This window comes from Phoxinus phoxinus, assembly GCF_949152265.1.
Source record: "Phoxinus phoxinus genome assembly, chromosome: 13".
NCBI classification, from domain to species: Eukaryota; Metazoa; Chordata; class Actinopteri; order Cypriniformes; family Leuciscidae; genus Phoxinus; species Phoxinus phoxinus.
Window position 1 is genome coordinate 20,605,572 of NC_136888.1, and position 17,479 is coordinate 20,623,050.

Consider the following 17,479-nt stretch of genomic DNA (forward strand, 5'->3'; position numbering starts at 1 on the left):
TAATCCAGGTTAAACTGTCTTTTAAAGCAACCGCCACATCACTTCCTGTGGAAGATGCCATTTTGGTGTGATGTCAGAGGGGGGGATTTAGAAACCGGTGTTTTTGCCAATTAATTTGTTGTTAAACTCTTTCTCTGTTAATGGTTGTTGTTTTAGCTGTTTGGAAGGTTTAAGTGTTGTGTTGGGTGTTTAGATTATTTAATTTGATTGTTACAAATGTTTTAGTTTGTACCTGTAGTTGGTATGCCCTATAGGTGGGGCTTCAGCCTATAAATAGGCTTGCTGTCTGAAAGGATACCAGTTCTGATTGTGGACTCAGAGGAAGCTCATACTGTGCAGTGTTGCGATCTTGGGCCAATTGGTTTAGCCAAAATTAGCACATTGTTGCTGTTTTCTTTTCTTTTTTGTACAGTTTTTATTTATTTTTGTCTTCTCATGCACTGTAAATATTTTAGCACCTTACAATAAACCACCATTTTTGGATTTTGCATCAACCTTTTTGTACAGCACGTCATTTCCCTTTTCCACTCCAACTGGTTGGCCTTCCTACACTTAACGTCTTGTTTCCTCAACTGCAAATTCAAATGATATCCGTTTAAAATGATTGCCTTCTACACTATGCTTCTCAAAGATTAGCCCTCAGAGGCAGCTCCCTGTCATTTGTAGTCCCCAGACAGAGGCAGATTACAGGTGTCTCTGCTGATTTACAGCTCTGTGTTTACATCATAACATGACATCATGAGTGGGTGTGTCTCTTTCTCATGTGATTTTCTTTCATGTGGAGGTCAATTACCGCATCTCCTCTAGAATCACAGAGCAATGTGTAACCTCTTCTATAACATTTTAAAACCAGATTTTGTTCGTTCTCTTACTCCGATGAGGTCATGTTGGTCTGATTTAGTTTTCCCTTAGAGCAAAATAAGAATGGCATAAAAAGTGTTTTTTGCCGTTCTACAATTTAAAGCATGTAGATTTTACACCTTATTTGCAGATAGACTTTTTAGGGGAAATCAGAGGTGGACTCTCCTTAGTGTGGCTGTATTTCACATTTCTACTCGTTGTGTTGTTTGGATCTCTTCCAGCATTTGGTTTTGTTTCATTTTCATTAGTAGTTCTGAATGGGCCGTTTGTGTAGCTCAACACAAGCCAACGTGTTCAGGAAGCCATTCAAAGAGCAGTACACTAAGAATGACCTCAGCATTGCTTTTTTCTTCTTCTCTGTCTTCATGGTTTTAGCTTTGTAATAGCTTTAATGCTTGTATGCATGTGTGTGTGTTGTTATGTTTGAATGTTCAAATCTCAGTGATTTAAAAAGTCCACATCGGGCTTTAATAATCCCAACCAAATATTCCCAAAATAACCAACCCCCAGTGTCAGTCGCATGTCAGTCAGGCAGCAGGCATGGTGGCCACTTTAACACCAGCTGGGTTTAGGACTGAAGCTGTAATCTGTTTGAATCGTAATCTCTGTTGAAATGTCTTCTCTTAAGTGATTGGTAAAATGCAGTCAAAGAGAACTTAGTCTTGCATAGTCAGACGTTTGATTAAACGCCATTAGTTTTGGTCCATATTGCATCCTATATCATTTTCATGTACTATTTAGTGGGCAGGTTCATCTATTTAACACAATAGTAGAAAATGGAAATGGAGTGGTATTTCTGGCACATGTGCACTGTAACATCATCTGACTTTATCATCTATCTATCATCAAATTTAGAATTGTGAGATGTAGAGGTGTGTTTTAATAGGACAGCTTATCTGGTAAATGAATCCGAAGTGTTAAATGTATAGATGGGGTTTGAGTCACTCAGTGCACATGCTCTGTTAAGAAGAGAGCTGTTTCTTTATTCTCCAGAGCTGAATAAAGGAGCTTTATTTAAATCTCCATAGTGACATGGGGAGTCCAGGCACTCTTTGACTGCGTGTTGGGGGTTCCTCACTGAATATATGTTGTATCTTGTTCTCTCTTTATGTCTAATGTCTGTATAATGTTCTAGACCTGGAAATTGATAGAATCATTATTCGTAACTGTTACTTTAGGGAATTTAAATAAATGACGCCAAACTCTTTAGGCTCTCTGAAAGCAGTCTGTTATTTACATGCAAATTGATTTGCAGGGTTTGTCACCAGGGTAGTTGACTGAACTTTAATCATTAATGTCTTTAGTGCTGTGAGTTCATCCAAAAAAGGGAACGTTTTTCAAAATAACTTCTAATACATTTCAATACAAAACAATGCGGAAACTTGCCGTTGTCAATAATTGCTTAAAAATTAAGAAATTAAGACGTACAATTGTACGGTAAAATAAAAATATTATATTATTTTTCTTAAAAACTTAAAAAGGGAACACAATAGTCATATTTCTTATTTTGTTTAATATTTAGTAGTAATAATAATGAATATGCTGTCATCTAACATAAAAGTTTTTGTTTATATAATGTGTCTCTCCGTGTGTTATATATTATATAAACACAAACTTTTATGTTGGATGCAATTAATCGCGATTAATCGATATTATAGCACTAATAATAATATAATAATACACTCCTTATCGTATGTTCAGTAGGAAGTTAGGAACATTGCAAAATGCCTCTTTTTGATGTCATGCTCCTGTATAGCTGTAGAACAATGTTTTTCTTATCCACTATTTGATACATCAAGGATTTGTTTATAACGGTCCATGCTAATAATATTCATCCTGACCTTCATTAGAAGAGGAAACTGCTTTATCAGCTCTTTCACAGTGTTTTGTTTGGATTGGGAGGGTTTTTCCCCCTAAGATCAAATGTTTGAAGGAAAATGTGGTTGGGTCGAGTAGAGTTCAGCAGTTCCTCACCATGAACTCATGCAGCAGTTTGCCACGCAGGAAACTGTATACATGGAGACATCAGCCACAAGAAGGACTTCCTGTGTGAGAGAAAAGGGGTGTGTCTCTGACCGCAACTGTAGTTCCCTGAAACTGATCCACTGCTACTTGCAAGTAATTAAAGTCATGTATTTTAACATGTTAATTTCAGATTTAATCTAAGTGATAATTAGGACCCTTAATATTTTAGTTTCATCGTTTTCATATAACTACTTAATAGTTCAATAAAATAGTCCACAAAGGTTATTGGAGCCATTTCTTTTAGCATTTAGTATCATTAATGTGAATTCACACTTCATGATTCTTATCATTGTATCTGTATAAAACAACACTCTAGACAAGATGAGTCCTGCTGAAGTTTCCTTCGATCTGATTGGTCAGATTTTCGTGATCTGTTGCCATATTTCCTTGCCTACTGTTGTTACAAGGAAAACTTCCTAGATTTGGTGACTAACAGTTAAGGGCTGTGTTGGTACCTCAGCTGGCTTTGAAAGGCAATGAGCCTTTCAGCCTTAAACACCTGGGCGGATCTGAACCTGCCAGATTACTGTTTAATTCCCTGCAGAAATATATGTTATTCGAAGTGCCTACAAACAAACTATCCAAGGTATACACAAAGCATCAGGATTGCTCTATAATGACACATGGCATCATTTAATACATAAGACTGGGTTTTGAATGGAAGAATCGGACTAAACTCAAGCGACCTTTTTGAATGGTACTTGAGTATCTAAAATACAGGATATTGTCTTTTAAATTCCAGCACCAGAATCCTTCAGCTTGGTTGTGCTGAGTGTGTCGGCTCACGCCCGGCTATTTCTTAAGCTCTGGGGCTTATTTGTCAGGGCAGGATTTCGTTCATGAAAGGCACTGCTGCTTGTCTCCTGTGCCGTGTTGTGTCTTTACTTGTTTCTGAGGTTTTCCTTGGGATTTTAAGTTATCTTCTATCATTCTGTTGGCAGTTTAGTGGCTCATCGGTGGAATGAGGTGAAGTTTGAATCGCCTAAAAAGACAGAAACATCTATTTGCTGCTGAGTGAAACTGACACTATAGTTAAGTCATTCAGTCTCAACACTCAAACTAAAAAATACCTTGCTGTTCAACATCTATTTTATAAGGTAAAGCATTTTCCCCCTCACATGTGTATTACAAAATGAGAGAAATTGGCTGTATCATGTTTCTGTAGTTTCACTTCAGTACAGCTGAATACAGTCATTTTGCATGGCTAGCAGTTACCTCAGATAGAGGGAACCTAAAACCCTTTTTATTCCGATTTGTGTTCAGTAAAGCAAGAGCAGATTTTAGGATGAGGGCTTTGTTGCATAATTCCTTTGTGTTGTGTCCTGACCTTGAAGAGATGGAGACGGTCACCCGTCGCCTTGGCTGTATTATGCGATCTTATGTAACATTTGCTGAAATGGCTGGCAGACGTGGTCATGATCCCTTCGTCTGGTAATGGATATAACCGTACGACTGGTAAAAGATTTGTTGTTTGCCTATTATATTAGGGATGTACCAAAGCTCTTTGTACAATTTATCATCCTAATACGTCTTTAGTCTGAGATGCAGAACAGTCATCCTCTATCAAGTGAAAATCTTGAAATGCATTTTGTGGCATCCGTGAAAATTAATGAGACTGATATCAGTGTGTGTGTGTCGGTGTGTGAAGGTACAGACAGTGGTCTTTGTCTCCGATGGCTTTGTCTCTTGTGACCTAAATACTCACTCATGTGTGCAGTAATGGCACAAACAAAGCAGCCACCACAAAAACAGCTGCATTGACTCTTGGGGTTCAAAGAGATTTTCATTATCACATAAATCGTGTATGGATGATGTGAAATTGAAAGGATTTTGATTTAGAAACTCTTTTAGCCCCATTAGTGGTTAATGCTTGGACAGATGTTTTTTTTCTTTTTTTCTCCTAGTGTCAGAAAGATTGCACAATTTCAGATTGTCTGCCATCCTGTTAGATTAACATCCTGCTTATTGAATTCTGCCATGTTGATACTGGTTATTATGATTTCATTTGTTTAAATATTATTATTTTTTAAATAGGTTACTCTTTATTTCATGTTGTTTATCAGATCTACGCCCCCCCCCCCCCCCCCACCCCCACCCAAATTGATAATTGACAAATCGTTTTTGATTGTTCTTGACATGATTTATAGTGAAGTGTGTCAGTATTTTGATGGTAATACAAAGACATCAGTTACGATATCACTCAACCAGCAGGGGATTAACTGATCACAACAGCTTGACTTAGATTAAACATTAAGACAACTACAGTCATGTATATTACAATAACATAATCTTCTAAATGATAGATGATTTTTATTATTATATTGAGGTTGAATAGGATGAGATCTTAAACAGTTAAATTCCATGTACATGTCATTCTTGTCCCTCTTCAGAAGGTCAGACTGCAGACACGCATACACATGCAGCCCATAGCTACATCTATTCTTGGATGTTGGAGATGTGGAGCTACACCACAGCAGCCAGTTGAGAAGAATGCAACACAGGCTCTTTTTTATAAACAAAAAGGACCCTTTTTTTGTAGTTTGCAATTAGTTAAAGGGCTAGTTGACCCAAAAAATGAAACATTTTCATCACTTACTCACCCTCAAGTTGTTCCAGACATGTATGAATTTATTTTTCTGTTGAAGAATGTTGGTAAACAGACAGTGGATGGTGGTAGCCATTGACTTCCAGAGAAGGAAAAAATTATATGGAAGTCAATGGCTACTGTCAACTGTCTGTTTACCAACATTCTTCAATATCTTCTTTTGTGTTCAACAAAAGAAAGAAACTCATACAGGTTTGGAACAACATGAGGGTGAGTAAATGATGACAGATTTTTCGTTTTTGGGTGAACTATCCCTTTAAGCACTTTCAAATAAAACTGGTTGATTGTATGCATATTGACATAGCTAATTAGGTCTTTCTCCATCAGCCAATAGGTGGACTGAACAGTTGTTGACAAAGTGGCCCTTAAAGTTTATTTGTGACAGATTTAGCCTGCTAATATTCAGGACTTTAAAACTGCGCAGAGTAGTTTTTGCAAATTCATTCCTCAAATGTTTAGTAACGGCCCCCCATTAGAGCAGTTTCCATGACTAATGTAATGATCTGCGATGCTCAGAAATATGAGCCAGCCCTTTCCTAACGAGTCAGTGAGCACTGGAACAGCTGAATAGGACATTGTTCTCTGACTTTTCAATCCTGCAGTCTGGTTCTGACCAGTCAGGTGTTTGGAGGATGGTTAACCCAGCGCTCAGTGTGGGAGTATAGTCAGGGTCAAGTTATATGCTGTCCCTTTTTTCCTGCAGTTCTGTTTGCTCGTGTGTAATGTGACAAAAGAACTTATCTGTGCACGATGCCATTCTTTCTTTGCAAGCACACTATTGTTCTGTCTAGTGTATAAAATCCCTTTATCGCTTTATTGTCCCTCATAACTACATGAATTCAACCGGTCCCAAAGGTTATATTATATTTCCATCCATCCAACCAACTTTGGGACTATTTAATTAATAAAAGAATGATAGATTTGCTTTTATGGTATTTATTTAGAAATGTTTCTCGGTGTCAATTTATGTAATGTTCTTTACCGATGATGGGTCAGAAATGGCTGAAAGACATTAAAAGTATTAAACATTGAATTGCTTTTATTTAATCACCAAATTATTTTGAAATGGTTTTAATATCATTCACCAGATTGTGGACTTCAGCTATTTTATGGAAATGATCATTTTTATTTCATTGAAATTATTCCAGTTTATGTATGTTCATTTTGTTTGACAGATTTAGAGTTGTTTATTTAACCAATTATCTGAGCATTTGTCATTCTTCTCTTTCTAATGAGACCTTTCTCTCATTTCTAAGAGCGTATAGTGTCAGGTTTCCTCGGAAACCAACTGCTGTTCAGCATCATCCCCATAGTAACCTACCCACACACGCTGTCGTGTTCCTACCCACACAGCCTAGCATGTGTGGATGATGTTATTATTCCACTGGGTGAATATTTCACCAAGTACCTCTAGTCATGAATGCTTGCCACAAGTGTTTAGTAGTACGCATTTTCTCTGATTTAGGTTGCAGTGCAAGTAATAAAATTCTTTATCACATGTGTGTTTCCACTTTCAGGACAGCAGAGAGTCTCTGTGAGCAGTCTGTTGGTCAGTCACGGTCTGCTGTTAGTGGGGACAAATCTCGGGGTCACAGTGGCCCTATCTGTGCCCAGACTACAGGGCATCCCAAAAGTTACAGGTGGGTTTAACTCATTCTGCCATGTGTAGGACTTAAAGGGATAGTTCACCCTAAAATGAAAAATTAAGTCATTGTTTACTCACTCTGGTGTTGTTCTAATGTCGTATGCCCTTCTTTCTTTTATGGACTGCAAAAGGAGAATACATTTTTTTTTCTTTAACTTGTGCTTGTTCATGTATTGACAGCTACTAGCATCAAGCTTTTTAAAAAAGACGTAAAAGTATCACAGAATGATCCCATGCGACACGTGTCGTATATTCCAAGTGTTCTTGTGAGTAGTGTTTGGTGAAAAACAGAAATATATTTTTATGTATTATTTAAAGAAATTCTTGACCTTGGTCTTCTCTGCATAGCTGTACAACATGCCGTAGTTCACTCCTTGTCGCCCAGAAAAAGCACACAAGTTGTGAGAAATCAAGATGAACAAGAACATGATATGAAGTACAACTTATGTACCTTCTTCTCTGAGGTGAACATATCCATTGTGTTCTTATCCAGGAAGTTTTCGCGTTCACATTTTGTCCACTATCATTCTGACTGTCATCAGACAAACGGAGTTCCGGTCCGGTGATATTTGACTCAGTAAAGAAAGTACATGGATACTTTTTGGGGATTTCTAGGCGTTGTATTTCATGCTGCATTTTTGTTGATCTTGATCTGAACTGCGTCACTACTAGAGTCTCAGAGAAGACCAATGGCCAAGGTCATGAATTTCGTAAAATAATACACAAACAATATAAAATAATTTTTCACCAAACCCTATCGTATACCCCAAAACACTTGGAATATATGGCATATATGGGATCATCCTGTAATACTTTTGCATCTTAAAAAAAAAGAAAACTTGATCCTGGTTGCCTTTTACTGGCATTATATGGACGAGCGAGACATTAAAAAAAAAATCTCTTTTTGTGGTCCATCAAAGAAAGTCAGTCATACTGCATTAGAACAACACCAGGGTGAGTAAATGATGACTTAATTTTAATTTTAGGGTGAGCTATCCCTTTAAGGCCAATTCACACCGCACAGACAATCACCAGTACGTCATTTCTCTGAAATGCCAAGACCCGGTGCCGATTCATCGTGTTCAATTGGTGAAAACAAGCTCTGACAGATGCTAACATGGCAACACACTGATCAGACAAAACCTAACAAAGAGTCTATTGGCATCTGTCAGTGCATTTAGAAACTAATTAAAACGTTTTTTAATGCATAGCTGTGGAATTGTGTAAACGGCAGATGTTTGCTACTCAGTGCCATGTGGGTAGTAATTTTGTAAGTCTATAGTACTTTAGGGCCTTCGAATACTGCAACTCAGCACAAGTTCAGGAACAAACACACCCAACAATGAAATTACCTTCTGCCTTTTGATAACCACTTCCCTTTTTCATACAGTTTATGTATTGTTGCTGTTAACTAAAACTATTAAAAAATAGTTTATTTAAATGAAGCTTGACAACTAACTGAAGTCAAATAAATTAAAACGAAATAAATGTTAATGAAATGTTTTAAAATATGAATAAATATGATAATATAATATAAATTAACACTTTTATTGACATCTGTTCAATAAACACATTTTTTTTTTAATGAATGTTTAAATCTCTCGCTCCAGGTCGAGGAATGGTCTCTTTTCATGCTCACCATGGCCCAGTCAAGTTCCTCACCATGGCAACAGCAGTGTGTAATGTCTCCCAAGCAACCATGGCAACCCTTACCTCCAGCACACCCAGCCAATGCCAGCCTGGGGCCCAGGAGGTGCAGGGAACCCAACTCGACGAAAACTGCTCTGGGCTGAGCTCTCCCTCACATGCTCCAGTTCTCCAGGACTCCCTGTCCTCCTCATGCGGGTCTCTGGCTCTGTCTCAGGGCTCTTTAGAGCACGGGCCAGAAGACGGGGCGATATATGACCTGCTGAACGAGCCAGCGCACTTCCAGAAGGCCAAGCAGACTGAGAGAGCGAATGTGAGCTCGTTGTTAGTGGTGTCTGGAGGGCTGGGACACCGCAGAATCAACAGAAAAACAAAACAGTCTAAGCACGAGGAGATGGTGTCCACCATTATGGTGTGGCAAATACCACTGCCCAACCTGTGAGGGAGAAAGATGGAGGTGTCAACGGTGAGGGTCAGGGTTTAGTTTGGATGCAGCTGCACAAACACCAGTATCCATCAATCTTTTCTTTCTTTCACTTTTCTAATGATGCTTTTACTATGTGTCTTCCTTCCAGGGCATTGCGTGTCAGAGAGAGCAGTTCCATAGACCGACCTTGCTTTCAGTCATGGGCTGACAGCGGGGAAAAAGATTCATGAATGAAGGGAAAAAGATTGTGTTCCAGGAATGAGCTGAACTACCAAGTACTCGGTCATGCATCAGAGAAATGTGTTTTACCACTGGGCACATTCGCCTAAATTAAAAGATACATTCTTGAAAATATATCAGTACCACTGCAGTGTGAAAATATTCAGGTCTAACTGTTAAATAATTACATTTTGCATTTGCAATCTAGCCATGCTTTAGTATAACAGCAGAAATCTGTTTCATTTGTCTCATTTTAAACACCTGCATCTGTTCAGCTATTCATTTAATTTTAGTTTTAGTTTTTCTTGAAGACATTTTGTGAAAGCATCTCAACACTGGAACGGTGCTTGTAAAAGAGGTCTTAAAACACTGGCTGCACCAGCAGCTCATCTGTGTCATGGCCTTCAGATTGGCCTCTGTGATTGCCTACAACCTGTGACTGAATGACTCGTATGGGTTTCTCTGGCGGGCCAGAGATTCTTTTGGGTGCTAAAGTGAAGTTGGTGTCGACTGTTACCGGTTAAAAGAGAAATGGCGTTCATCCATAATTCTAATTTAAGGTTTATGCTTATCGATATTTAAAGTAATGGAAAAGCTTTATATTGACACATTGTGATATGTATTTCGGACTTAACAAATATATACCATTGTTTTAACCAACATTCTTTGTATATCTGTGCAAGTGTACTAGATAACCATGTTTATTTTTTATATCATTTTTTTTCAACTGGCCTCTTTTATTTCCTTTTTCCTTTTGATGGACTATAACTGCCAGCTCATACATAAGGGAATGACCCAAGAAGAAACTAGAATAGAGGTTGAAAGAGGAGTTGGATGGATTTCTATGAAATGCACTTTACCAACAGCAACACTGATTTTAGAGCTTATGGTAAAATTGACCTGGACATGGAAAGAAGGAAGGAAGGAAAGAACTTATTTAAACAAATATGAAAATGTATGGTGTGTGTTTTTTTTTGTTTTTCCTTCACATTCCCAGTGCAAATGTTTCAGAGAAAATGGTCTTCAAATATTCATTTTGCAGGGTGTCTGCCTAAAAGGGATATTAAAAAAGTAATGTTTATTCCTTGACTGTGATGGTTGATTACTTAACTGTTGGATGCTTTGATATTCTTACTTGGATCTATTCACTTGGTGAGAATTTTAATATTTATATGAAATGCAGATTTTTGCACAATGGAAAACATAATCAAGACAACCCCTAAAAGTAATAATTTTGCAAAATGCTTAAGTAAATTAGTTCTTATACTTGTATTTACAGTTCTTTTACAGAAAGGAAAATTCCTGATATTTGAGTGTTTGTAAGAATCTTTGATCTGATATCTACTTCTGTCATATTAATAGTTGATGAAACTTCTGATGTTGGAGATACAAAGTCCTCAAAATTCTATGAAAGCAATAGGCATTCTCCCAAAAAAAGGGTGAGATTTAGTTTTTCTGCAGGAGGCTGTCCCTCCACTTTCTCCCTCACGTGATGCCACACTTATATACGTGATGCTTTCAGCCTTTGCAGGCTCAGGGATATTTGTGAGTCCCTTCAGACTGAGAACAGCTGATGTGTGTATTTAGAGGGCTAATAGTGACATCTCAGTATGACCATGTGCTGTCAGGCTGACAGACAGTCTTAACTCTGATGTGTTGCTCTCTCTGAGTGGTTACCATAGTAACTCTTTTGAAGAGCAGTCCAGCCCATAATATCAGGATGTAATGGTCCTCTCTACAATGCGCCCATAAAACTTCACCACATTTTAGAAGGCCAGATCAAGTCAACTGCTTTAGACAATTTAAAGCCTAAAATGACAAATTGTCCTATTTTGTGGCCTTTTTATAAAGAATAGTGTTTTTTTTCTTTTCTTTTTTTTCTTTTACAAAACAATGTCAGGATTGGGCCAGTTTACTCTGCTTTAGAAGATCACTTATTTTATTGCAGCATAATGGTATTTAAAACGTTCAATGAAATTCATTAAATGCTTATGGCACGTCAGTATTTTTTATGCAATAAACGTTCAAATGCTCTTCGTCTTCGCGCTGCTGGGAGTTCCCGTAGACCGTTGCGCAACATCCTTCATTTGGCCGCGCGCGTCGCGTCGAGACTATAGGAACGTCGCGCGCTTACCGCGGATTTGATCAGATGTGTAGAGGGTGAACACAAACGGGGGTGTGGTTTAGATCAATAACTACCTCTCAGTTAACAGTAAAATCCAAATACTGCAAAGCACTCGAGGGTAGAGAGGTGGTGTCGATCAGATCCGGAGTACAGGATGGCTTCTGTGGAATTTATTTCGTTTCATCCGCATAAATAATGATATTTTGTGGACGCCGATTCTCCAGACGAGGCTTTCAGACGCATACAGTTGGTCGAGGAGGATAAGTTCTTGCTGAACTGCCGTTTTATTACATTATGGGATGGATAGTACATTCACGTGAATGGGTAAGTGGTCTACATTTAGAAAAACTCAAGACAATCTCAGACAAATGTCTAACGTTAGACTCCCTGCAGCGCGGTGCATTTGGAAAGACAGTCACTGAATTGCATAGCGCTTTGTGTAAATCGCTAAAAGAAATGCTGCAAATTATCACGTACTGTTCTAGGCCCTTGCATATTTATTGAATAATTTATAATGTATTCAATATTATTATTTCAAAGATTACTTTATTTGTCTGAAACTGCCTCACCTTTTTCTTGGCGTTCTCAATTTCTCTATTTGCCTTTGCACATTTGTTTATCAAATCTATAAAACAGGTCATGGAACGACTATAATGACAGAATATTAACTTAAGGTACTAGGAATCTCTCTGTTTCTCGACGTCTTTAAGATTTAATCCTTAAAGCTGTCAGTAGGTTTGCGAATAGTGCGCGTGCGCATTATAGTGTCTTAGCGTTGTGGTGTTGATCTGCGAGGAGTAGGCTTACTAGGCTATTTGAACAGTATCTCAGAGTCATTATGTCATGCTTACGATGTTACTGCAGCAGACAGATAATTTGCCTTGTTAGAAGAAATAAATATGAGACTTCATTCTTCAGACTTAATTTTATATTTACCATTTTTTTTCTAATTTGGATTACAAGATAGTTCATTTGAGGAATATAAATTGTAGTTATATGTTTGTAATTATGTAAATTAATAACATTGTTTTCTTTTCTTGGAAGGTTTGGACCCAGAGCTGAGAACACAATCTTCTCTCAATATAAGAAAACTTAATTTTTCTTGTTTACCTGGGTGAAATGTACTCTGATGGAACAAATATTAAACCTGTCTGGCTAGGACATTCCTAGCAATGCTGTCTCTGAAATATCATTACCCCAATAATTAGGATCTGCCAGTCATTCATGAGGCTCATTGGGATTAATTTAGCTCTACAGTCGGCAAAGGAGAAACTTCTGACAAATTAAGTAGCTCTTATTGCTCTGAAAGCACTAAATGAGTGACAGTGTGCCGCAACTACAGAAAGATGAATAACACTCTGCAAGACAGAAACATGTTCACAGTACAAGCAGACGTTATATTTCACGCTGCAAACCCTGACTCTCCAGAACCACCTATCCCCGCTGAAGGGAACAACAACAATGTCCCATCTATGGGGAAAACAGGTATCCCCAGCATGGAAATACTGCAGGATCTCCAGGGTACTTGGAATACGTCTGAATCAAGAGGTTTGACTGACAACAGGAGTTTGGGACACTACGGTGCCGAATACGCACAAGACGCTGTATCTAGCAACAGTGGATTTCAAGAGCACATTCAGTCTCTGGACTCAAGAAGAGCACAAAATCTAGACCTCAGTTTGAGAAATATGAGTCAAGCTTCAAGTCAAGGGAATATTAGAGAAGAAACGAATGGAACAAAAGTATCTTGCAGTTTGGCACCCTCTCTGTGCTTTAGACCAGAGAACAAGGAGGAAATTGACAAATTATCTAATGCCCTAAGAGATGGGGAGGTTGTTCGGAGTCAGTTTGACATTAAAAATGTCTCCTTCACAGAGGACAGAAATAATTCCTATTCAAGCTCCCAGGATACAGGGTCACTTGAGAAAACCCTGGGATGCTTTATAAGTTCCTCTGAAGGAGCAGATCAGACCCGCTACAGAACATCATTTGGACAGACCGGGCTGGAATCAAGCCAGGGGCTAAAGCAGACTGGATATGCAGTAAGAGAATCTCTCTCTGCAAAAGAAGAGCCGAATTTAGTCATAGAGGTGGGCGGACAGAAAATACAAGCACACAAATCTGTATTAGCTGAGAAAAGTGATTATTTTAAAGCCAGGCTTTCTAGAGACATCCTGAAGGTAAAAGGAATGAGCTACAAGACTTTATTGGTGCTTGTAGATTATGTTTACACCTCCCAGATGAACGTAAGCAAAGACGATGTTGTGGATGTCATCACAGGGGCAAAGATCCTGCAGATGCCCTGTGCGGTACAGGCTGCTATTGATACCATATCCACACAGATCACACCTGAGAACTGCTACGAAATCCTAACTATCGCCAAAAAGCAGCGACTAAATGAACTGAAAGAAACCGCCTATCGATTCATGAGCGACAACTATCTCCGGGTCCTGAGAGATCCAGCGGTCTACGGGCGCCTCACAGGTTCAGAGAGAGATCTCATCCTCCGCAAACGGATGGAGAGCCGCAAGTGCCTGATGGTGGCGGAACTTAACGATGTGTTTGAACGTGTAGGAAGCAGACCGCCCAGCAGAAACAGCAGCCGTCCCCAGAGTCCCCTCTCCATCACGTCTTTTGAGGACAATCACATGATCTACTACTACAACACGAGCAGTAAGGACTGGCACACCCTGACCGTCATGCCGGATGACATCAACACCAGGGGCTGTGGTATCTGTACCATGTACAACTACTTGTTTGTGGCCGGCGGGATCAGGGGAACTGGGGAGAAAAGCAAAGTCTCAGACAAAGTGTTCTGCTACAATCCCATCACAGACCGCTGGAGCGAAGTCCGACCCATGAACCAAGCACGATCGCAACTCAAGCTTGTCTCCATGGATGGGAACCTGTACGCCATTGGCGGTGAATGTCTTTTCACGGTGGAGAAGTATGACCCTCGAATGGACCGCTGGACGGCGGTGGCTCCTCTACCTAAAGGGGCATTTGCGGTGGCTCACGAAGCCACTACGTGTAACGGTGAGCTGTATGTATCGGGAGGGTCTCTTTTCTATCGGTTGCTGAAATATGACCCCAAGAGAGACGAATGGCAGGAGTGTCCGTACAACAACAGCAGGAAAAAATCCACAGACATGGTGGCTCTCAAGAGCTTCATCTACCGATTCGACGTTAACCGCGAACAGGGCATCAGCGTCTTTAAATACAACACCATCGTGAAGATGTGGCATGACTGTGCCTCCCAGCAGCAGGGCTGCATGCTCCCATTTCGATGCGCTGTCATTGATAATTGCATCTACTGTGTGAATAAATCTCAGACTCTTCAGTTTGTTGTGGAAGAGGATGGAGGTCGATTCAAAGACGAGTCTCTAAAAGCACCTGTGGAGGCCAAAGGGATCTTATTCCCTTTCATTCTCAGTTTGCCTGAGAGAGGTGGAAGAATTGCATGAGTAGGATATTTCATCCCTCTGATGACCCTTCGGAGTCGCTTGAGAAAGAGAATGCCTGGTCAATATTTATAGATTAAACATCATCTCCAGAGAAGTTCAAGGAGCCAGCACGTAGAGCTTGAAACTGGAATGTGTTTCTTTGCATGGTAAGAAAAACAAACGTATGTTTGGCGCCTTAAAATCATAGCCCCACTCCAACTTTGGGAGACGAAGAAAGTTGTACATTTATAACTCATTTGTGCAGTCGTATCCTTCATTTGTTTTGTGCAATTTGTATCGGAGAGTAATTTAGGATGAACTTTGCCCAACAGGAGTTTGCAAAAAAAACCTAAACCATCCATTTGTATAAAGGCTAGTTCATACTGCACCGACAGATGCTGACCAATGCCAACAATCACCAGACATTCCGCGACCTGACACACTCCAGTTAAACCTACTAAAAACCGACTAAACCCAAGAAATGTTTCTGTTGCTGTTGGTCGACGTCTATGGTATAGTGTGAATTAGCCTTAAAATGGCAATGAATAGCACAAATTAACAACTGAAGCACATGGTGTAATAATGCGACCCTGTTTCCTACCAACAGGTTCTATGCAAATAGATTTGAAGAAACATTTTTGAACCACATAAAAAAGCTCTTAATTATAGAACTTTACTACAGCCAGGGTCAATAAACAAAACATCCTAAAGCAGCTGAAGGAGAAGCCATAACCTTTACTAACATTAGGGAAACATTAAGAGCACAAAGCACTTGACTTCTGTAATTGCTGCTACTCAAATATTACTTTAAAATTCAACCCTGTGCATTTGCATTACAGCGCGCACAGTGGCTTTTTACTCCTGAGACTCTTCTGGGTGATATTTTAACACTTTCATTAAGGAAAGTCCAGAAGGCAAAGTAAAAAAAATTGAGTGTCTGTTCCTTGTTTCTGAATCATTGCCAAAGATAACAGTTAAGATTTAGCAGCAGACAAACATTAAGATAAATTACATTCTCATAAGAAATACATTTTCTGTATGCGATATGTAGAAATCATTAATGAATATAGAACCATACTGCAATTAAGCCTGCTGTTAATGAAGACTATAATTACATTACATTTATCCCTGAGAAACACTTGGTCGAGATCTTGACCAGAAGGGAGAAAATATTGTCTTTATTGTGTTGTATTTTATGATGAATTCAGGCTGAACCCATGAGAGACAGACACCATCACAAAACAAAACATTCATATTGTGTCCTTAGCATGTGATGAGGCATCATAGTGTAATTTATAACTTGGATGTTGCATTCTGTGTAGACACATTGTGATATTCAGCATCCAGGAGTATTTTACTGAGATATGATTGTTCACGCTTCAGTATTTCCCTAGACATTTCTGGAGGATATGAGATGGATAATGGTTCGAGGATGTGGATTTTATAAATGTTTCTTTAGTGCAATTCTGTTGAAAAAATCTTAAGGGAATTTGAATTATGAGCATGAATGTTGTTGGTATGATTATGAACTTGAATGTGAATGTTTTGCTCACTTTATTTTTTACTCAACCCTATGTGCTTTAATCAATTATAACAAAGCTGAACAAATACAGACAACATCATTCCAGTAAACATCTCAAAGTCACTTTCAAATTACCCATGAATGCTCTCCAACTGTTCGCTTCTGAAGTATTTAAATCAGGGGTTCTCAGCTCTGACCCTTGAAGTCCACTTTCCTGCAGTTTTGTTCCTAATCAAGCTGTTCAGGATTACTAAAAAGTTTAGGAGGGTTTGATCAAGGTTGGCGTTAAACTGCAGGAAAGTGGACCTCGAGGGCCAGAGTTGAGAACCCGTGATCTATTTTTTTTTATATTGTGTAACTGGAAAGCTCTTCAGATATTCAGCTGAAATCAAGATGCTTTTGGCAAGGCAACCAAAGTGTCACATGGGGGTGTGTGGGAGGGGCATTGCTTGCTGAGTTGATGTGTTTAAAGCTAATATGCTTTTAAAACAAATGGCTTGATGGCTTTTTAGTGTCTCTATGTCATTTTAATATCTCACAAACTAAAGTTTCTGTGTTGCAATAAAATATCTTTCGGTTTCCTGGTTCATTATTTTAGCTGTGTTCATTTTTCACCAAGTTTTTCAAAATACATAAATGCAGCTCTGGGATCTGAGGAAGCAGAACATGTTCAATTCAGTTGTTACACTTTATGGGAAGTGTTGACCTGAGGTTAAGTGCCTGACTCAAGGGTGCCATGCTGATGGACAGAAGAGTCATTCCTGATTAGGACGGAACCCACAAACCTAGTGTTAATAGCTCAGGTCCTCAGCCATTCACCATGTTAATAATAATTCAAATGAAACCTTTGTAGAGAGATCTGATTATACAGTTAACTGCTCTATTGTTGGGTGTGACATTACTGCAGTGGTTTTCCTGGAGCACTGATGCCATCTAGAGGATGGAGTCAGTAATATACAT

At 39.0% G+C, this 17,479-nt stretch overlaps 2 protein-coding genes across 4 annotated transcripts in view; both read left to right on the plus strand.

Moving 5' to 3' along the window:
* arhgef10 (Rho guanine nucleotide exchange factor (GEF) 10) overlaps positions 1 to 10,520 on the plus strand; it is a 55,580-nt gene extending 45,060 nt beyond the window's left edge. For all 3 annotated transcript variants that reach the window (XM_079632283.1, XM_079632285.1, XM_079632284.1), the window contains 3 exons: positions 7,009 to 7,131; positions 8,747 to 9,249; positions 9,359 to 10,520. In XM_079632283.1, the coding sequence (XP_079488409.1) occupies positions 7,009 to 7,131; positions 8,747 to 9,225 (602 nt within the window). In that variant the 3' untranslated portion in view covers positions 9,226 to 9,249; positions 9,359 to 10,520. The remainder of the gene's footprint in view (positions 1 to 7,008; positions 7,132 to 8,746; positions 9,250 to 9,358) is intronic.
* Positions 10,521 to 11,474: 954 nt separating this feature from the next.
* Positions 11,475 to 17,104, plus strand: kbtbd11 (kelch repeat and BTB (POZ) domain containing 11). The gene is made up of 2 exons (XM_079632286.1): positions 11,475 to 11,878; positions 12,599 to 17,104. The coding sequence occupies exon 2, from the start codon at positions 12,901 to 12,903 to the stop codon at positions 15,016 to 15,018; it is 2,118 nt and encodes a 705-aa protein (XP_079488412.1). The 5' UTR covers positions 11,475 to 11,878; positions 12,599 to 12,900; the 3' UTR covers positions 15,019 to 17,104.
* Positions 17,105 to 17,479: the final 375 nt, after the last annotated feature.

What these genes read in the sequence shown, in the direction of transcription:
- kbtbd11 (XM_079632286.1), top strand. Translation starts at nt 12,901, where the DNA reads ATGAATAACACTCTGCAAGACAGAAACATGTTCACAGTACAAGCAGAC.